This window comes from Felis catus, chromosome C1, assembly GCF_018350175.1.
Source record: "Felis catus isolate Fca126 chromosome C1, F.catus_Fca126_mat1.0, whole genome shotgun sequence".
Classification (NCBI taxonomy): Eukaryota; Metazoa; Chordata; class Mammalia; order Carnivora; family Felidae; genus Felis; species Felis catus.
In genome coordinates, this window is record NC_058375.1 from 154,427,887 (window position 1) to 154,451,519 (window position 23,633).

The following is a 23,633-nucleotide window of genomic DNA, read 5'->3' on the forward strand; positions in this document are numbered from 1 at the left end:
GCGGTCCGAGAGTTCGAGCTCCGCATCGGGCTCTGTGCTGACAGCTCAGAGACTGGAGCATGTTTCAGATTCTGTGTCTCCCTCTCTCGGACCCTCCCCTGTTCATGCTCTGTCTCTCCCTGTCTCAAAAATAAATAAAACGTTAAAAAAAATTTTTTTTTAAATAAAAATAAAAAGATCAGCAGAAATGATAAATCTTCACCTAGACTTATAAAAAAAGTCAGGAATGGGGTGCCTGGGAGGCTCAGTCAGTTAAGCATCAAACTTCAGCTCAGGTCATGATCTCACAGTTCATGAGTTTGAGCCCCATGTCTGTGAAATTGAGCCCTGCGTCTTAGCTGGCAGTACAAAGCCTGGAGCCTGCTTCAGATTCTGTGTCTCCCTCTCTCCCTTTGCCTTCCCCCACTCGCACTGTTTCTCTCTCTCTCTCTCTCTCTCTCTCTCTCTCTCTTTCTCTCAAAAATAAATAAACATTAAAAAAATTTTAATAGAAATTTAAAATAAATCAGGAATGGATAGAGGACATCACTATGGGCCTTACATAAACAAAAGTTTAAGGAATACTATGAATAATTTATGCCAACAAATTAATAGCCTACATGAAATGGAAAAATTCCTAGAAAGTAACAAACTACTGAAACTAAGTCAAGAAGAAATAGAAAATCTGAAAAAACCTGTAGTAAGTAAAAATTAGATTAGAAAAAAAAAAAAAAAAAACTACTCCTACAAGGATAGCCTAGGCCCAGATAGTTTTATTGGTGAATTCTCTCAAAGTTTTAAAGAATTAACACCAATCCTTTGCAAACAGTTCCAAAAAATAGAATAGAAAGGGACACCTCACAACAGAGTTTAGAATTTGAAGCCAACCAAGATAGAGAAACTGAACAAACACTTCAAGCTTTTCTTTGAAACCCCACATGGGCTGCACTTCAGAAGTAAAGACTATGCCGAAGAATTAGAATTCAGCTAGGACAAAGAATAAACCAAAATCATTCTGCCCTAATCAAATATAAAACATAGCTACCATAAATTCCAGGTCGCCAACCTGTAACCTAATTGCCTGATAAAACAAAAATCATTGTTGTTCAGAGGAAAATAATTGATCAGAATTCTCTACAACACATCACATCACATAAAAAATTGCATGATATGTGAAGGAAATAGGAAAACGTGTCTTAGCTGAGAGAAAAAAACACTCAATAGAAATAGATCCAGAAATGACTGAATTGCTAGCATCAACATAAAAGGACTTTAGAGGAGCTATTATAAATGTGTTTAATGCTCTGAAGGAAATAAATGGTCATAAAGAATAAACAGATGGAGAGTATGAGCAGGAAAAAATGAAAACTATAACGAAGAATCATCTAGACATTTTAGAACTAAAAAGAAAAAATCTTAAAATGAAAAATTCATTTGATGGGTTTTTTAAAAAGCAGACAACAGAAGAAAGGGTTGCTAAACTGAAGCAAATCAATAGAATGATCCAATTTGAATGGCAGAGAAAAACCAAAAAGAAAAGTATACTGAGTCTTCCTAATCTGCAAAATAACATCAAATGGTCGAATATTTGCATAATGGAGACCCAGAAGGAGAAAGGTGAAGAGTAGAACAAAACAAATATTTGAAAAAGCAATGGCCAAAAATTTCTCAAAATTGGTGGCAAATATTAATTTAGACATTTTGAAATTAAATTATAAAATTTCAGTGAACATCAGCAAGGATAAATTTAAACTACATTGGGCAAATCTTAGTCAAGCTGCTGAAAATAAAAGAAACTTTTAGAAACAGCCAGAAGACTGGGGCTGATATCTCATCAGAAATAATTCAGTCCATGAGAAAATGGCCTGATGAAAGAAAGAAAAAAAGAAAAAGTTAACTTATTATTCTGCAGTGAAATTATCCATCAAAAGCTAATGTGAAATGACTTTAACATGAACAAAAACAGAGAAGTTGTGCCAGAATTATGCTACAAGACATGCCAAAGGAAGTTAGTTCTTCAGGCTGAAGGAGAAAAGCATATTAGATGGAAAATTGAATCTGGGAATGATGGTCACGCAAAATTTAAAAATGTAGGTAAATAGAAAAGACTATCTTTTTTCCTTAATTTCTTTAAAAGACAGCTGATTTTTTAAAGCAAGAGTTTACAGTGTATGTAAGTGTAAAATATATGAAAAGATTAGCACATATGATTGGGTGGCAAAAAGATTGCTTAGAAAAGAAACAAAAAGTGTTACACAGTATTTAATACCTGTAGAATATGCAAACAATGGAGGTCTACTCAACAATAAAAGGAGAATAAGCTGGTAATGCCTGCATGGATGAATTTCAACCTGAAGTATTCGAGAGATATTTGGAAAAGTCAGTAAGACTGTCAGGTTTCTGAGATAGTCACCAAGTTTGAGAGTGAGTTCATTTACTGAGTTAGTATCAAAAGAGAAGCAAGATTGTGCAGAGAAAATTTTAAGGTGAATTTTGGATCTGTTGAATTTGAGATACCTGTAAAATAGCCATTCAATGAAAGTATTGAATAAACAAGTGGGTATATATTTCTGGACCTCAGGAGATGTGCTTGAATGGAAAAATAAATCTCAAAGTGTAAACTTATTGTAAAAGGAAAATTAGAGTAAGAATTTCCAGGACAGAGAGACCTCTGAAGAAATCCAATATCGAATAATTTGTTAGAAGAAAAGCAACTGAGAAGTGTCCAGGGAGGTGTGGATCACTGAAGCCAGGAACAGAAAATATTTTAAAGAACAAGGAACAGTAAACAATGTGAAAAAACTTCTGAAGAGGTAAGCAAGATAACTGCAAAATTTTCAATTGAATTTAGCAATGGTGATGTTGGTGGCTATGTTGGTGAAATTGGTTAAAGCAGGTTGTGTTGACTGATATGTTGTAAAGTTGAAGAAATGGAACTACTGAGTATAGACAAATACCCAACCTCTTAAAGAAGTTGGGCCATGAGGAGAGGATGTATAGGGGGTAGCTAACAGGGGAAGTAGAATTCAAGGAGAGTTTCTTTGATGATGCTGGTGGTAGAGAAGGACTGAGTGTCCGTTGCTCCCTATAAAATCCCAATTGGAAGCAGTCAGTAGCAAGAAGAGATTAAAACTACAGGTTAATTGAGAAAGTGAATTCTTTGAGAAGACCAAAGGAGACACAGAACACAGACAGAGAAATTAGAGCAAAGCATGGGTTTGGATATAAGTAGTTAGGTAGATGGAACACTGAGAAAGTTCAGGTTGGCTGACCTCTGTTACCTCTCTGTGACGCAGAAGTACTGAGAGTGAAAGATAAGGAAACAGTTGAAGACATGTGGAGGAGAAAGGTTGAAATAGTTGTAGAGTAAGCACATAGAGAATGGAGAATGCTGCTTCTTTTTGGTCAGGAAAATAATTTTTATTTTTAGTATTCTTACCATCAGTAGGGCTGGTGGTGACCATGTTTATTACAGCTAATGTGAAATATTCTTAGCACAAGACAGAGCCAAGCAGTTGACCATAATGATTTAACTGAACCTTTCATGTAAGATAACTAAAATGACAATATTAATTTTATTGTCTTAATTCATGTACTCCTCATCACTTAATAAGCCTTAAATATAATAAACAGTTAAATATTGATTTGAGTACAGACCATTTGAGGTTACTGATTTGTTGGACCTAAACCAATTTTTAAAATTTGTAATTGGATTGTGGTCTGTTGGGAGACAATAATTATTAGTGTTTTCAAGAGTATTCACTTGTGTAATAACATTTCTCATTTAGGTCTTCACTGGGATCTTCACAGCAGAAATGTTTCTGAAGATAATTGCCATGGATCCATATTATTACTTTCAAGAGGGCTGGAATATTTTTGATGGCTTAATCGTGAGCCTTAGTTTAATGGAGCTCGGTTTGGCAAACGTGGAAGGATTGTCAGTTCTCCGATCATTTCGGCTGGTAAATTAACTGGGAGTATCCGTAATGTTTTTATAATTAATATAATCAGACATCACTCTTATCTAGTAAGAATTATAGGATTTCCCACAGTTACAATATTATTTGAATACATTTAAAAACAAACTGGATTTCTCCACAATCAGAGAGTACTCTGATTTTTATCAGAGCTTTCATGGATAGATGAAGTTCATTCAAATGAACAGCCAACAGCTCTGTCTTTAGTGATTGAATGGCAGGGCTAATGGGGAGGGAGAAAAAAAAAAGGATTCATATATAAATCCAAATCACAATTAAACAACACAATATTCATCTTTCAGTTATATGGAGTTAACCATTCATAAGGCTTGGCTGAGATTTAGGACGAGCCACCTTTCTCTCAGAGGCTCAAGAATTATGGACTTGCCCACTTTGCCCCCATAGAAGTCAAGACTTGAGACTGGGTAGAGTAGACAAGAGAAGATGATAGAGCTTCCCATGCATTTGCCCCTTCAGCCAACCAGGAAGTCACCAAATCCAGTCTCTAAGAAGAGTTGCCTATATTATGTTTTATTAATTTTAAACAAAGTCTTTTATTTGATCTTTATATTCATCAGTTCACGAATCTTTTAAATTAAGAGACAAAATATCACTTGGCACATTTCCATTTCAAGTGTGATACATTTTATCATGCTATTACTTTGAGTTGGCTCTTTGTGATTTACTTTCAAATAACAGAGGTTGTATATAATTTGTAAAGACAAGTTCCTATCGGTAACTTATCTTAATGGTGATTAGGTTCAAGAGTTTGCTGTGAAGTCTTTTAAGAATTCCCTTACTGCCTTCAAAGATCAAATTTGAATTGAGATCCTTACAGCTAAGGTCCTTACCTAGTCGTCTAGATAGCTATGGATCTAATTTGAACCTAGAAGGATGCCAAACAACAACAGAAATGATTAGAAATGATTGTATAACAAGTAGTATGGGCAAGTACTTTAAAAAGTGGTTAGTAAATCTTTGTGATGATTGTGATTCAGTTTGGGGAAGTAGGAAGTGATGGGAAATAATATCATTAGTGTTTTGCTTAGTATGTAGGCTCTTTTGCATTAATTATTCCCTGGCAATAAATTAAACATTTTGATGCTTATATTTTGTTCCTTTGGATCACTTATATGCCATTAAATAACGCACTACTCCTGGCCTGACATTTCCTGAAACATCAGAAATGAAACACTGCTTCAGTTGAACTATAAATGGTACTTTAGAGGATTCCATGAGCTAATAATACAACCAACATGTCAAGTACAGTGGTGCAAGCCATTTACACACTATAATGAGTTGATTTATTAAGTCACTAAAGACATAAGAGTTGACAAAATATATATTTTTCCTTAAGTCCAAGTATTCCTTATTCAAATAAAGTAGTTCGAGTAATCCCCCCTTATCTGTGGGGATATGTTTCAAGACCCCCTGAAAATGTAGATAGTACTGAACCCTATATATACTGTTTTTTCCTATACATACACACCTGTGGTAAAATTTAATTTATAAATTAAGCACAGTAAGAGATTAACAATAATAAGTAATAATAAAACAGAACAATTACAACAATATACTCTTAATAAAAGTTATGTGAGGGGCGCCTGGGTGGCTCAGTCAGTTAAGCGGCCGACTTCGGCTCAGGTCATGATCTCGCAGTCCGTGAGTTCGAGCCCCGCGTCGGGCTCTGTGCTGACAGCTCAGAACCTGGAGCCTGTTTCAGATTCTGTGTCTCCCTCTCTCTGACCCTCCCCTGTTCATGCTCTGTCTCTCCCTGTCTCAAAAATAAATAAAACGTTTAAAAAAATTAAAAACAAAACAAGTTATGTGAATGTGGTCACTCTTTCTCAAAATATCTTACTGTATTGTACTCACCCTCTTCTAGTGATGATATGAGGTGACAAAGTGCCTATGTGATGAGATGAAGTGAAGTGAATGACGTGGGCATTGTGACAAACTGTTAGGCCACTATTAACCTTCTAACAATATGTCAGGAGAGGGATCATCTGCCTCCAGACCATGGTTGACTGTGGGTAACTGAAACCACAGAAAGTGAAAACGCAATTAAGGGCAGGGGGATTACGGTGTAATAAATCTCCTATAAAATACAGCCTGATGTTACAGCCAACTAAAGATAACAGCAAGATTAAAGCAATCTAAAGATTTAAATAAATTAGTTGGTTTTTCTCTTGTACCTTGTATAATTTGTGTTAACTTTATCTGTACCTGTGCATCTCAAGTACCCTACAAAATGTATCTACTTTGGGCTTTTAAGTAATGATAGCCTCCACTTCTTTGAAACAGTTTCTGCTAATTAATCACCATCAATCTTAGATATATCAGTTTCCCATAGAAAAACAAAAAGAATATTACATATGCTTATGTAAGATTCTGGAAATTTTGGTGTATCTTATTATTAAAATGCCATTAAGAACTGTGTAATGTAATTGTTTTATTTACAAAATAGTCTATTTTAGAATGAAAAATGATGCATGGTATTAAATAACTGATACATTTGCTAGATAATAGTTTGACACACAAATAACCCACCACCCTACAATTAAGACAGTTATGCTGTAGATTTTCCCTGTAAATAAATTTACAGATTCTTTAGAAGGCAGGGCAGTAATAGCCTTCTTGCTCTTGTTTCCAGCTCCGAGTTTTCAAGTTGGCAAAATCCTGGCCCACCCTGAATATGCTGATAAAGATCATTGGCAATTCTGTGGGGGCTCTAGGTAATCTCACCTTGGTGTTGGCCATCATCGTCTTCATTTTTGCCGTGGTCGGCATGCAGCTCTTTGGTAAGAGCTACAAAGAATGTGTCTGCAAGATTTCCAATGATTGTGAGCTCCCACGCTGGCACATGCATGACTTCTTCCACTCTTTCCTGATTGTGTTCCGCGTACTGTGTGGAGAGTGGATCGAAACCATGTGGGACTGTATGGAAGTCGCTGGCCAAACCATGTGCCTTACTGTCTTCATGATGGTCATGGTGATTGGAAACCTGGTGGTATGTAGTAAAAATATTTTCCTTATTTTCGGTAAAAGACAATGTAACCATAAAAATTATGTTCAACAGGTGAATGTTTTATGTTTTTGGCCTTTTTAAAATCAATCCTCAATTATTCATTATTGCAGGAACCAGGTATACTTTAGACTATGGAGACCCACATAAGTCTTCTTTAACTATTTGTTTATTCTTTGTTTTTAACTTTTTCCAGTTTTATTGAGACATAATTGGCATGTAACATAAACTCTTAAAATACCTTTTGAATCAAAGTTGTTCTTCATCACTATACCTCTTACTATTCCATGGAGAGAGCCATTTCTGGCTTTTACCTTTCAGTTCTTGTGTTAAAGCATGGATGTGTTGCTAAGAATAGTCACTCATTTTATTTATAAGTATCAACAACAGTATCACTTGAAAATGTTTCATATTCAGTTCTCCTACAAATTGGAGGTAAAAATTAATGATGATCTCAATCCATTAAACACGCGTAAGTTATTTGGTACTTAGAAACTGTAGTGTTGGCAAGTAACATTGACTCAAAAATCACTTACCATGTCTATATCCAATGAACCATTCTCAACACATCTTTACTGATTCCTGGAGGCATGGAAATGCTGATAAAAAGATATATATGACACAGTGATATGACTTAAACAGGATTAAAATAGAAAGTATTTAATACGTGTCAAAAATGTAAAAACAAAGTACTATGTATCAAGTTCACTAAGTGGAAACATTGCTTTACAATGGCAAGGATAATCAAGGAAGGCTTTGTCAAGGAGTTGAACCTGAATTATCTTTAATTAAGATGTAAGATTAGGTTGTTAGGAAGAAAAGTAGACTGTCCCAAACCAAGCAACAGTGGACCCAGTGGATGGAGAAGAGAAAACAATAGACTTAATGAGGGTATCAGGTTCTTCTACTTTAAATATTAAGTAATTATACTGCGTTTCATGATTAAGTCCCAATCCGGAGGCATAGAACAAGGACTGACATAACCAATATTTTAAAGTATATAATTTATAGACTTAATTTCTTTTCACATAAAAGTAACCTCCAGTTCCCCAAAGGAAGAAGAAAAGGCTAACAGTTATCATTTATTTATATTCATTTGCAGATTTCAACCTCCTCAATATTGGGTTAGATAATTCAGACCTATTCTTGAAGTAACAAAAAACATGAGCAGTGTGCAATCCAGAAATTTGAACTGTGACTTAAAATGACAAATATTTATTATCTCTAGTTTCTGTGGGTCATACATTTGGGAGCAGCTAAACTGGGTGGTTCTGACTCGGGGTCTGTCATAAGGTTGTTGTCAAGATGTTGGCTAGAGACCCAGTTGTCTTGACTGAAGCTGAAAGATCAGCTTCCAAGAAGGCTCCATCTCTTAGTTATTGGCAGGAAATCCCAGTTACTTATTGGCTGTTGGCACAAAGTCTCAGTTCCTCTCCACATGGACCTCTCAATAGGATTGTTGAGTATCTTCATGACATGGCAGCTGGCTTCTCCCATAGCAGGTGACATGAGAAAGAGGGCAAGGAGAAGCTTTCTTTGTGTTCTGATCTTGAGGTCATACACTGTCCCTCTGCCATGTTGTATTCATCAGAGCTAGTCACTAAAAAGAACTCAACTTAAGAAGGAATCGGGCTTTAACTTTTGAGTGGAGAAGTATCAAATAATTTGTAGGTATATTTTATAGCCACCACAATCCCCAGTACAACTTGCTTGCTTTCAGAGAAGTATAAGATTGCATAGTACAGAAACAGATAGTCCTAGGATTATATATAACAGAAATAAAAGTCATAAGTTTGTATTATAGATTTAATTTGATTTCAAATATATATGTATATACAGATGGGTATCCCATATAAATTATTAATTTACTGAAATAAGACAAATCTGACATGTAATTGTACAGAAGATTCAAATTGAGAAGAGAATTTCAGAAGTATTTATACCTGTGATGACATTTCATATAAACTTATATTACTATATATGAATAAAGAGATATAGTCTATAAAATAATCATTTCCATCTACATACATAAATTTAAATCCTGTACCTTTAAGGAAAAAATTAAAGGCTCTCCTTTCTTTTTTTACTATCAGCTTTAAAAGTTTCTTCTTTTGTCATATCCTGGATATATTTCTGGAGTAACTAAGGTAGTAATAATATCTGTCATGTTTGCCACCAGTAAGGAAATGTGTTCAGATTACATTTGCTTAAACAAGGCAGAATGACTTGATGCACTGCCTCCTATAATTTTTACTTTTCATCCTCACTAAAGAGAAGAAAGTCCCCCAAAGGCGAACTGATAGAACACCATTTGAACTCACATATACTTCTTATGGTGCTCCACCACAAGTGTCAGGAATCACTGTGATGCCTGGTCCAAAGGCAAGACAGAGGTGGGGCCACAGACTGCCCCACCCTCCTAACAAGAAACGGGAGTGGGCCATATATAGCTATAACAGTACTCTGTATTATTTTCTCAGTACTTTGAAGAGAAAATACAAGTTGGATCTCACTCTGGAGAGTTGATTGATACATATCAAGAAAAAATTTCCTAATAGACAAAGTTCATTAATAAACCTTCAGAAATCAAATCTAGAAAACAATTATGACACCAAAATTCACTTTTATTATGGATAAAAACCAAAATGTAGCATTTTTTTCTTTCATCTATTTTTCATCCAAATAATAAATCCAAAAGCAAAGCACATTAAAATATAACTTTATTGGTAAATTCTTGAAGTAAAGGAGTAGGCCTTAGTATGAATACCAGCAGCCATGGTGTAGCCATTGAGAGATGTCAAGATAGACTCACAGCTTATCTGAAGTCCTTATTGGATCTTACACATTTTTACATTTCTTACTACCATTGGTTGTACTAACGTGTAACTGGATATCAAAGGAGTTGTAGGCCTTATTAGCTTATTGGAAAGGTAGGAATGGACCAAGGATGCTGCCTCCTTTTCATTGTAGTTTTCCTTGAAATCTTTTCTAGGACTCTTCTTCTTTATTATTTACATTTTGTCTTTGGCTCCCTTTACTACTATATCCTTTTTTTACTCTATATGCTTGAATAATCAGAGACTCATAAACATTATCAATCAAATCCTGGAAAAAACTTACAGCTTGGCCTTGTCCCATCTGAATACGCTATCCCTTAGTAAATTATACTTGTTGAGTACGTAAATAGGTTTATAGTCACTAATCTTTTTACTCTCTCATACCAGACGGGCTTATTTTTGGAGACTCAAGTTACAGATTAATTAGTAATCTTGTTCAAGGTAATACCTTGATTCCACCATCATAAGTCGATGTTAACATCATTATTATCATATGATAACTATTTTGTATAGTTATAGTTATAGCCATTTTATAGATCTAGTGACCAAGATTTTCTGAACCAAAACTGTGGCTTTTGATTTAGCAATAGTTATATATTTTTTTCTAATTTGATAAGTTATCTACGTGCAAAAATTGGTACAAACACATAAAAATAAAATCATGTTTATGGAATCATCTTTGGTTTTAGGAATAAAATTATAATAAATTATCAGTGTCCTGGAAAATCCAGGTCACATGGGGAAAATACTTAGCATCCCAAATAAAACTTTTTTTTTCCTTATTCACTGTATGGTTATCTAGATAACTAAGATTTCTCCTTTGGAACTGAACTTCATTTAGAAGTTTCATATAATAGTGGTTTCAGTAATTTTGCAATGACTGAAAAGGAAATAGTGTTAATAGTATTACTTGATATTGGCCAGGTATTTATTCCATTCACCTTTTCCAGAATAGTTTATCATAAACTAAAAGGAATACCTATAGTAAAAAAAAAATGAGATGTAAGAGTAATTTTGGAAAATTTATAGTTAAGAGCAACTGAAACAACACAATGTTTTGATCACCTATTTTCCTGTTGTGTTCAGGTTCTGAACCTCTTCCTGGCCTTGCTCTTGAGTTCGTTCAGTTCTGACAACCTTGCCGCCACTGATGATGATAATGAAATGAACAATCTCCAGATTGCTGTGGGGAGGATGCAGAAAGGAATTGATTATGTTAAGAGAAAACTACGTGAATTTATTCAGAAAGCCTTTGTTAGAAAGCAAAAGGCTTTAGATGAAATTAAACCTCTTGAAGATCTAAATAACAAAAAAGACAGCTGTATTTCCAACCATACCACTATAGAAATAGGCAAAGATCTCAATTATCTCAAAGATGGAAATGGAACTACCAGTGGCATAGGCAGCAGTGTCGAAAAATATGTTGTGGATGAAAGTGATTATATGTCATTCATAAACAATCCCAGCCTCACTGTGACTGTACCAATTGCTGTCGGAGAGTCCGACTTTGAAAATTTAAATACTGAAGAATTCAGCAGTGAGTCAGATATGGAGGAAAGCAAAGAGGTAGGAATTTTTAAATAAAAAGATGTTTTGACATAATGTATGCTTTAAACTATGAGACTACTTTAAGGTTATGTTTCATCTCTGTAAGAAAATAGAAAATGTCTATTGATACCCTTTCTTTGGCAAAGTTGGTGATAGATAAGTTGATGACAGATTAAAATGTAGCTAGACAAATGGTATGCTGACTCATTTTCTCAAATATTCACCATTTTGGATTCTTGATAATATAAATATGCAGACTAATATGAATTTTTCTAATGTAAAAAAATAATTTTAGATTTGTGAAAGTGCCTTCATTTATTCACTTTCTTCCTTGTAATTCTCCCACAATGGTGTTTTTTGGTACGTACTAGAAAAATACTTGGCCAGAGGGCAGTTCTAATTCTCACTTGGCTTTTATGAAACACTTCTTAAAATGTGATCTTACTTAGTTTGCACAGATATTTTTATTTATGAAAAATCTGATTGGGATCTTGACTTGATATTTACATATAGGTTCATGTTTCTGAAGTAAATGTTTTTTTAAGGAAGTGAAGGTAGTGATGAAGAATCATGCTGAAAGTGTGTTTAACCTCTCTGAACCAGTGCATGGTGTCTACACAAACAATATGCCATGATACATTAGAGAATGTAAAATTCTGAATTTACCAATTTATATTAAGCATCTTGGCAGTTTAAAGTATTCTTTGATTTCCTAGAAGAGTATGAGTACCAGAGTGTGCTTTTAGTTTGTTTATAGGTTAATAAGCACAGGGTTGAGAATAAAGAGAAGAAAGAATTTAAACCCTTAGTGTTTAATTGTTTAACCATACCAAAATGAAAACAGAATTCCCAGTGATTAAAGCTTGAGTAAACATAAAAATAACAGCCAAAAACAAAGATTCATCCTTTCTTGCCATTTGAATTGATTGACAGAGAAGAGAAAGACCTCTAGTACTGTCTTCATTCTAAGACAGATAGATAACTGGGGAGTTTGAGGCCCTGAAGGATAAACTTTAAGTAGCATAACAGTCACAAAAATTAGACATTAGTTAATAAAATTATGAACAAAAATATATTTCTATGAAGGAAACCTTAGCTATTTCCATCAGTATTTGCATGTGGATCACGTAAAATCACTGAAGAATATGCTATTTTTCATTCTTTCTTGCTTATAAGACAGGTAGTACTGCTAATTCAGTCATTAGGTAGAAGTAGATGTTAAACATGAAATCCAGAGAAAATTTAAATATAGGTACTAAAATTAACATGTAAGTAACAATGCCATAGCTCCCAGTTTCACAAAATAAGTGATGAGATTCAAGGGAAAACTTTGTAGCCTGAGGCAACAAATTGCTATAATTAGTTGAACTCAGGTGTTTACTAATAAGGTCATTATTTTTAAATTTAACAATAACCATATATATATATTAATAAAATTTTGGGTAAGCATAGTTGGTTGGATTATGCTGAAGGAAAGGGTGGGGCCTAATTTCTGGTATTGTATATTACCAGAAATTGAGGTCAGCATTTAGAAAATAGAATTGGGTCACTAAATTTTACTGTATATTCCCCTCTTGTTATCTTGATATCATACCAAACGCTCAACATTTCCCTTACAGTAAGGGAAGTCAATTTTTCTTTTTATGTATGTTTAATTTTAGGGTGTCATATAAACTAAGAAGAAATTATGAAGAATCAAATGTTAAAGCCACCAGTCAGTTTAAACTTTTGGCTAAGTTTGAATATCTTGACAGCGAGTCTTCTTAATTTTCAGAAATTTTAAAGCCTCAGGCTTCTCCAAAAGAGCGTATATTCATGTCTCACCTCAAACCATTATGTTCAACACAGGAGGAATGTCCAGTCAGGTGGGGTGTATAGTAGGAAAATGGAAGCTCTCTTTCCAGTTACTGTTAAGCTCTTCCATTTGTTTTCTGTTTGAATTAAGTATTCCAAAATAATATATGTGAAGTCAGTACTTTGGAATTGGAGGAAGAGACTGATCTGCCAGTTGGAAATAGAATTATTGTATTGCCTTAGCTGTGGAGTCCTCTTGATTCCTTCCCACCATAGAGATTGTTACCTGGTTGTTAAGTTTTATTACTTGAGAAATTTTCAATTCTGTCTTTATATCAAACTTGCTAAATACAAACTAATGAAAGATTCAGTCATTAGATAGAAGTAGTCTGGGAAGAGAAATGTGCAGGTTTTCAACTTTGGTATCTAACCTAGTAGCTCTACACTAGAAACTAAACGAGATTCGAGAGAATTATCCAAGAATTCCAAATATTCCTACCTGAAATCTCTGTTTAGTGTTCTGTCTTCTAGTAATTTTTGTCTGGTCATTTTCTTAACTGGTGGGATGGGGTTGTGCTGTTAAATATCACATGTATAGTAGTAAGAAATGGTATGAAGTTTATGGATTTCTTTTCTCAATAATTTTTTTAAATTAAGGGGGAAAATGGGGCACTTTAAAAAATCTTTGGAATGCCTAAATGAATCCCTTTTTATAGGACAGATGAACCAAGTAGACTCGGAGGTTGTTTAGGAGTTTGAACTAAATCCTCTTTGATGTCTTTGACAAAGCTGTGTGATTCCTTGATAGTTTTTTGTATTTTCTCTATGGCGTATACAATGTTATAATCATGTATACTTGAACTCAACGTTATTTGGCTGTATTTAATGTAATTCCTTTCATAGTTTGTGATTTCGAATGATTGATTTGTCTTTTAGTGTTTTAATAATGTTGAAGCCATGCGTGAATGATTATTTTTCAAAGTGAAATTTACTAGTGTAATATAGTGACCTTCACTGCTTACCATTCTTACTTCTCACAGGGGTAAAACCAAGCTGGAGCCATCAAGAGTGCAGCTCTGGTGTTTTTTAACCAGACAGAGGCTCGTGCCATCACTTTTACCCAGGTTACCCAAGCAAGTTGTACATATATAACTATAATCAGTTTCTAAATGAATTTTGACTGGCCTGCATGTTACTCAGCTACATTCCTTGCCCATCCATTGGCAGTAAAATAAAAATATGCACAGCTGCTCTTATGCTGAGTCATATAAAGCATGGTCAGGCAAGTCTGGCAACCCTAACTTTAAAAGAAATGATTTAGTTGCTAATCTTCTTACATAGATTTTAATAGAAACTATATTCAGTGAAAAGTAAAAGTGCATGCCTTAATGGATTATTTAGTTTCCATTTAATGCTACGGTTTTGAACGTGCTAAGGGCTTATAGGAGAAATGTAGGTGCTCTTTGAAAAACTTGCAGAAAAGCTTTCTCTCCCCTGTTTTTTTTTTTTTTAATATAGCCTCAGTGGGTGTACTTTGTTCATAATTTTTGTTCAGTGTCATATTAAATTCTTCTGAAGGGTAATCTGCAAATCAAAGCAATTCCTTATTCACGTGCAAACTGCCTAAAAGGTATTTTAATGTGACAATAATGTAAATGAATTGGAATGTTTCTATTTTGGCTGCTAGCAGCATGGGTATAAGTTTTATCTGCTTCATTTTAAAGAAAATGGCATTGCTTTATTTAGCAATTGACCAAAAGTGTTTTAAATTCAGAATATGATTCCCTGGGAGATTCTGTTGATATTTACCCCTAAAACTCCTAAGACTGAAAGAAAAGGAAATAAATGCCTTTTGTACACCAAAAAAAATTTAAAAGTAAGATGATCATCTTTTAGGTGATGTGTTCATCTGAAAATAGATCTGGAATCCAACTTCTTCATTCTGTTGTTCCTCTGTCCTTTTCGGTTCTTTTTTCCCCCTCTATTTCACCCAAACCTGCTGGGAAACTTTCTCCTGAAGAATATTATTTAAATATATCATGCACTGCAAACTCTTACATAGGTAGAGAATCATTGTAAGCTCTTTCAGTGTTTTGGAATGATAGGACCTTCCTTGTCATGTGACCATGGCAATGAGTATAACCCTCTTTGGGGTCCATTAGGTGGACCTTTGCATTTCCTGATGTTGAAATCATAGTTTTGTGCTCAAATATGTTAACAAAATTGCTTAGTGCAATTTAATTATTTTTCCAGAAATATTAATTAAATATTTTGTCATTTAGGTGCAGTTTCCTATTCTGCCATTAACTTTAGAACAAACCTACCATAAGCATATTTGGCTCTTTGGAAAGGAGCAATGATTATGTCATTCTTGTAGCATTCTTTTATACATTGGAACAAAATATTCAGTCTTTGGCACTCTAGACTCATGGAAGGTAATGCTTTAAATATTGGAGGAATGATGTGACATGGGATCCAAGAGATGTAGTTGCTCACAATGAAACACAGATACACATATACACAGAGACTAGAGAGATTTTTTTTTTGTCCTATAATGTATTCATTATTCAGGAAAATGTGGGATTTGACTCCTTATGATAATGGCTTGTTTTTCCCAGTTTCTTGGGAAAAGGGAAGGTTAGTTTCCTTATTTTCTGACTATCCCATTCATCAAGTTCTTATATAAACAGGCATACAAGGAAAGTGATAATCAGATATATTACCTATTGGTTTATGTAGGAGATTTAACTGGAGTACGTATGGTGGAACACCAAGTAGGCAGAAACCAGTTTAAATTGACTCCATTTATTCTTAGCTCTCACATTATTATCATTTTCAATTTCCTTGAATATGTCTCTTATCCTCTCTCAGGAAACATTTTCTGCTCCCTAAAAAAAGTATCCTAGTTTCCAGTTCAAGGGGTGGGAAGAGGGAAAAAGATGTGAGAGAGGTCTGGGGGGATAGGTACAGTAAGAACCCATGTATTATTTTCTCCTGGAGAATGTTTAGTCCTCAAGGTAAAGTTTTCCAGTAGGACAGTAATTAAGGGAGAAAAAGGCTCTTAATGTCCTTCATGTAAAAACAAAATGGGCCAAACATGTGTGTGTCTTTGGGGCACTCTGTATCTGTTGAGGGGTAGGCCAGCATGATATAAGGGTTACTTTTGCCACACCAAGAAGGATATTTAAAATCCAATTTATGGTTTAGAAAATTGTGTAATGTATCCTTTATAAAGACAAAAATAATTTCTGGATAATGTAGTATAATGCTAATGATACTTTTGATTTTGCCATCTTCCTCATTAAGACAACAACGTCCCTTTTTGGTATTAAGGTGCCACTTTGGCCTTAAGCTTATCCCAAAGCAAGAACGATTATAACTTTCATGAAAGTGTCATAATAGTGTTAAGGTTTGTCACGGAAAATAACCCAGAGCTCCTTAAATATAAATTCTAATTAAGATCCATGTGGAACAAAGGATTGCCGTTTTTGGGGGCCAAAATCTTTAAATATGAAATGTTTGATTTAAGCTATGTTTGAGGCTATTTCTTTCTCTAAAATCCCAATTCCTTTCATTGAATCAGAGTAGAATATACATCTTTTTCTAAATTATATACAATCTTACTACTTATATTTTCTTAAAAATGTATCTCAATTTTATAATGAGAAACAAGTGTGCCTATGAAAAAATAGCAACTTTTCTCTCCCTTTTTGTGTTGTGATTTTTTTTAAGTTTTTTATTTATTTATTTTGAGAGAGAGAGAGAGAGAGAGCAGAGGAGGGACAGAGAAAAAGAAGGAGAGAATCCCAAGCAAGTTCCACCCTGTCAGCACAGAACCAGACATGGGGCTCAGTCTCATGAACCGTGAGATCATGACTTGAGCAGAAATCAGGAGTCAGTTGTTAACCAACTGAGCCACCCAGGTGCCCCGTGATTAATTATTTTTAAAAGTAATTTTACTTTCTGAAAGAAAGACTAGTAGTTTGGCACACCAATGTTTAATAGTAATTTATCAATGATATGGAAAGTAAAAGAGATATAATGTTTAAAAATACAAAATGCAACATTATGTACTTTGATATTTATTTATTAGATAATTTAGCAAAATATGATTCTGTCCAGCTTAACTCCTACAAAAATACAGAAGATTTTCAATGGGAAGAGCCCTGTAATAAGAGGTTTTCATTAAAATAAATTTTCAAGTAATATTTCCACCTGAAAGTAAATTATTGCCTATGCTACTCATAGCAAGTAACGATTGGCTATTCCTGTTTGATCTCTTTGATCCTGATATTAGAGTACATCATATTTTGTTTAAATGTAACTAGGCAGGGTATCCTAATAATACTATTCAGTTCATTTATTTCCTGAAAAATAAGAACAAAAAATAAAAAGGGAACCTAAACAACCAAATTTTACAAGTTTTAATATAAAACTTGTCAAGTATAGAACTTGAAAGTATAGAACTGGTTCTATTCCTAGCCAATTCATATTTTGGTCTCTTACTCATATGGCATTTTGCAGTAGATGATGCCTAGTTTGGAGCATTTGAAAGCAACTTTTATTTGAAAATTCTTAAAGTACATGAGTTCTAATCATTCCATATAATGATGTATATTTGACAGTTCTATTTAATGAATTTGTACCATAGTTAGGATTTATTGTAATTATGACCATATCTGAAGCTGAAGAGTTTTATAGTCTTAGTTTGGTTCCTTTCATTTTTATGGACTCTTTACACATTTTAACTGTTAGTCAACATACTTTATATTATGATATTTGCCTCTTACGTAATTTTAAGAAAGCCATTGAATTGATGTTATCAAGAAAGACTTTATAAATCACAGTTTCTTGCCTACATCTCAGTACTATTGTTGAAAGAAAACTTTTTGTTCATTTAATATTCCAATGAGTATTTAGTTCTACTCTACACTAATACTTATAAGAATGTAAATATAAATTGAACTAATACTAATTTCATAGTCATGAAACTTAGGAGTCAGTAATATCACAAGCACTATCTTGAACCTACAACATTTAAGTATGTATCACGTCTACTAAATATTTTACATTGATAAAGGTTGGTTTTCCTTATGAATCATCAAAATATTCTCTAGAAAATTCTGGTAAAATGGGGTACAGAAGATCTAGAGTCCAGCTACTGACTCACTATAACTTTTGACAAGATTATTAAAGCCACATTTCTTTCTCTAAATAGACACTGGATTGGTTGATGTTGAGGAATAATGTACAGCTTAGATTCTTTATTTGTAAGCCAGGTGAAGTAATGCATGTGGCAGGTGGACCCCATGCTGGTCCACATCAGAGGGAAGATGGAGAAGGATGAGATTGCCTCTCCTTAAAAAGGTTCCATTCACCAGTGGGACTGCAGATCCACTTACATTGTCGAGTCAAAAGAAGGAAAACATTATCAGAATGATTCAGTATTAGTTTACTAATTCCAGAGTTAAACTAAAGTTTTCTTCATATACACATTTTAGGCCTGAATAATTGAAAGCCTGATGTTGAGACAGCACTCCTAATTCTAAAAGTTGTTGGCCGTTATTTACACAATTCAGAATCTTAAAGGATTTGTGTTATTCTGCACATAAGTGTGAATATTATTTGTATTCCCTTGATGTGAAAGTATTTACTAGGAGATGTCAGAAGTAGTTACTGACAGAATAAGAGTCCATGCACTGTTTATTTATTCATTTATGCAACAAACATCTATTAAACACAAACATTGGTGATAGGTACTAGGGACACAAAAATGGCAAAAGTAGTATCTTTGCTTCAGACGATTATGTCTGGTTATATACATCTTCCAGAGACAAAACACTTTCATGTTGCACTTATGAAAAAGTAGTAACCTGACCTTTAAATACACAAATATTTAGTTCAGTAAAAAGACGTTACTTCTATATCAGTACTAAGGAACTGCACTAAATGAAAGAAGTGATAGTTTATGTTACAGGGATCCTCTGAAACATTTCAAACCAAGATCCACTGGAATTTATCTGATGCCTTCTTCCAATCACTGTCAAGACCTAATCTTCATTTTGTTATGGAGAAGTCTATTCATTCATTCATTTTTTAAACAATACTTATTGAGTACCTGCGACATACCCAGCACTGATGTAGACTGTGGTACAGTCACTCACTAATGTGTGGAGTACCCTGAATATGGATCTTCATTTTTCCCTTGGGCTCATCCCTAGGTCTTTCCCCAATCTGTATTTACAGTGTTATCCTTTTTCCTAAAAGGAATGTATTCCATTTCTTATTGTGGGCTGTCTGTAGTTAGATCAGTTCTGACTAAGCTTCAGTTTTTCTGATTATCTATGTCATGTTTCAACATCTTACAAATGATAAGATCAGTATCTTTAGGTCCCTAATATGTAACAATTTTATGTGAATCAGATGGATTGGAATGAGACAATAATTTGGTCATTTCTTAGTCAATTGTATATAAACAGAGCTATACTTATCAAAGCCAAAAGACAAAGGATAGGAAATTATACGCAGTGTAAAGAATTAAAATATGTGCAATAAATATTCCCACTTTGCCATGTCATCTTAAACCAAAATATATTCCGATTGTAAGGACAAAGATATCATGATTATCTGTTTAGTATTGTGACACATTTGGTGAGCACAAAAAGAATCAACAAATTTCAAGCATTTTATAATATATAATGCTTGATTTAATGTCTTGGTCAAATTAAAAAACAATCCTGAAACAGTTCTAAGAAGATAGACTCACATCTAATATTTATGCTTCTATCATTGATATTGTTAAATTACACAAGACAAAAGCATTTTCAGTCTCATATATATCACATATAAGTAGTTGTAATTCATGAGCATCGCCATGCCAAGAAAATATTTTGTATAAAGAAAATTATTTTCATAAAATAAAGGAACCATCTTCCTGGGGCAAATCCATATAATCCTTAGCTCAAATATGAGTAGAGTATTTCTAGTACTGACTACAGTACCCATTTTATAGTAATTTAACATACTTCAATGTGCATTTTATCATGTGCTTACCTCATCCCCTTTATAAAGTAGCTCTTATCAGCTCAGCCATTTCCTAATGTTATGCACTAATGGTAATAACATTGTAACAGGTCCGAGAATGCTATGGCCCAAACTACTCTGATTCCATGTGGCACTCATACCTGGCCCTGTGTCATTCCTGCAGCATTTTAAGACCAGATTAAAGACTGGGATACCTTCCTTTATGCTGATCCTTTGAACACCCTAACCTGACTAAAGTTTGGTGGATTTCAAGATTTAAAACAACTTCTTCCTATTATATTTTTCTTTTGGTGGTATTTGATGTAGCCTAAAGGAAACCAAAATGACTACCAGAGACTCATTTCTCCCTGTGTTAACAGGACAGGTGAGAGTGCCAGAGTAACAAGTAGTTTCCAAATGCACAATGAAACTCAGGAGTGCATTGGCCAAAGAGAATGCAAAATACCAGCTCTTGCTATAAAGCTAACAATGTGCTGCTCTTTTCTGAGTAAAAAAACTATAGAATATATTTAATAACAACTAGTGGTATATGTTTTCATGTCAATGAAAAGTGGATAAATTTAGATTGTTGCTGTTTATGTGCATTTGATCAAATCTTTTCTGTATTTGACATGAAAATACACTTGTGCAGCTTTCGTTGGTTGGGTCACAATTTTAGAATAAAACAAACTATACCATTTGCAAGCTAATTTACAAAAGCAAGATCACAGATGACCATGTGACTCTGGTGGCTTACATAAGCTCTCTCCAGGATTTTGTTTCAGTATCTCTACATGTGTGCTTAGTCAAAAATTACTTAAGTTGTTAGCACCATATTTTTAAAGAAAAAAAATCTGGTGTGGTGCTACCTCTAATCTTGTGACCCCCACCTCTACTAAAGCGGACTGGCATTATGTTTAAGATATTCTTAAATTACAGATCAAGGAAATGCATACAGAAGACTTGAGGGCACGCCTTTTGAATTTTTATATTATAGATTAAAGAAAATATTTTAAAAGCTTTTCTGTGGAATTGATTTTCAGAAGCTAAATGCAACTAGTTCATCTGAAGGCAGCACAGTTGATATAGGAGCTCCCGCTGAGGGTGAGCAACCTGAGGTAGAACCCGAAGAATCCCTTGAACCTGAAGCCTGTTTCACAGAAGGTAAGTGGAACCATGCATATGAGCTCATTGGACCTCTCTTACCAGTCTCTCTCTCCACCCTCCAATCATTTATATCTATCTAGTAGCTGTTCATTTACCTGTTTGATTTTTTTCTTTTTCTGTATCAAAACAAAGATACGTTTTTGAAAGGTAAGATTTAGTTTATGTAATCAGACATGCTTATATTTGTGCATCCTGTTCAACTAAGAAATGCTCCTAAGTCTATGGGTGTTTTGGTAGCCTTCTAGAATATCTAATCAGGGAGAAAGCCAAATCAAGCATATCTCTCTTTAGCTTTAAAAAAAAAATTAAAGGAAACAAATTTTAAGTCAAAGAAGTAATTTATTGTGCACTGTTTTATCAGTTTACAATGGGTACTAATTGATAAGTGTATATTTAAAACTGTCCATGATTAATGGTTACTTGCATCTGTCAAGGTCAATTTCTTATTAGTTCTGAATGTTAGTAGATAACAGATAATGAAGTGCCAAAATATATTGAGTTATATAATATGAGGCACCATGCCACTGGGGCATACCAAGAGGACTTTCTGAAAAAAGCTAAAATTATGTTATTTGAAGTATGAATCAGTTATTTTCTGAACAGTAATGCTATATATCAAACAGCCCAAAACTTCTTAGCATTTAACCAAAAAACATACTTTTGCTCACAAGTCCAAGGCCAGCTAGATGATTTTGCTGATCTTGGATAGGCTCTCTTCCAAACCTGAGGTCTTAGACGGACTGTTGGGCTGCCTCAGCTCCGCTCCACTCATCTCGTTCTCCACATAGTGGCCAGATATGTTCTAGTGGTGAAGGCACAAGAGCAAGAGAGGAAACCTGTCAAGGACTGGTCAAGCCTCCTCTTATGTCAGGTTTGCTCCTGTCCCGTTCGCAAAAGCAAAGTTACCTGGCCAGTCCAGAGTGTGAGGGAATGCACCACCAATGATACAAAGAGGCAGAAAAATTAGTACAATAACACAAGATATGAAATTCTTCACCTTTCTTATATAAATTTCTATTGTAGGTACAGAAACGTTTCTCTAAAACCCTGGAAATCACTTCATGTTTAACTCACTTTTTAGTTAACAGCTATTTAATAATGCATGCCATTTCTTAGCCTCAAATCAATACTATATTGTAATTGCTTAAGTAAAAATTTGTTTTAAAAATAGTGACTGCCTCAAATTGTTACTAGTAATGCAATTTTGTTACAACAAATTCCAAATGTGTTTCATTTGGGTTATGCGTGTTTACATTAAGAACACTAAAACTAGAACGCCTGCCTGGTTCAGTTGGTTAGGCTTCTGACTCTTGATTTTGGCTCATGGTCATGATCTCACAGTTCATGAGATAGAGCCCTGCATCAGGCTCTGCACTGACAGGGTGGGACCTGCCTGGGCTGCTCTCTCCTCTCTCTTTGGCTCTCTTGCCTCCACCCAGCTCCCACACCCCCATGCATGCATATGCACATTCTCTCTCTCACAATAAATAAACATTAAAAAAAATAACATTAAAGCTATTTTAATTTAAACTTTAAGCTAATTTTTAGTATATGTAATTACACAGACATTAGAAATCACAATCGATGTTGGATTCTTTCAAGGTGTATTACAGAAGATTATGTTGCATATACCTATTGATTTGGGACTTATATGCATTGGTAAAAATAAATACTTAAATATTAATTGTCAATTTTTAAATAACTTCAGAGGGAGGGCTATTTGTTCAGCATACGTTATGAGGGAAGTCACTTTTTGCTATTTTTCTCCAAAAAGTCTGCATACGTTCCAGTGTTACTTCATTATGAAAAAAATATATGACTTCACAAAACATTCAATTATTGTGAAAATTCACAATAATTCAAGTGGTATTTCACAAACATAATTTCTCTGGCATTAGTTTTTACTCTTTACCAGACAATTAGCTTATTTTTTGAGTTACAATATATGCATATATACTGCAATAAGGAAATAATATGTAATTATGGAATAATAACTATGATACTCTCAACATTTGTCATTTGTGAAACTTAAAAACATTTAAATATGAAATATTATGAAATATGTTCTATATAGAATATAGAGTAACTTCACATTGTAGAAAATGATAAGTAATATATAGATGCCCACCAACCAACTTTAACAATTTGAATACTGTTATCATATTTGCTTAAGACTTTTTATTTAAGAATAAAACAGATACAGACTAGACCCATTTTATTCTCCTTCCTTATCCCATTTTCTTCCTTTTTTCTCAGAAATAAGCCAATGTCTCAAATTCGGCA

At 34.0% G+C, this 23,633-nt stretch overlaps 1 protein-coding gene across 9 annotated transcripts in view; it reads left to right on the forward strand.

Moving 5' to 3' along the window:
* The window catches only part of SCN2A (sodium voltage-gated channel alpha subunit 2), a 142,037-nt gene that overhangs the window by 93,798 nt on the left and 24,606 nt on the right, over positions 1-23,633 (forward strand). For all 9 annotated transcript variants that reach the window (XM_023259411.2, XM_023259408.2, XM_023259412.2 and 6 more), the window contains 4 exons: positions 3,768-3,941; positions 6,610-6,966; positions 10,905-11,384; positions 21,227-21,347. In XM_023259411.2, coding sequence (XP_023115179.1) covers positions 3,768-3,941; positions 6,610-6,966; positions 10,905-11,384; positions 21,227-21,347 — 1,132 coding nt within the window. The remainder of the gene's footprint in view (positions 1-3,767; positions 3,942-6,609; positions 6,967-10,904; positions 11,385-21,226; positions 21,348-23,633) is intronic.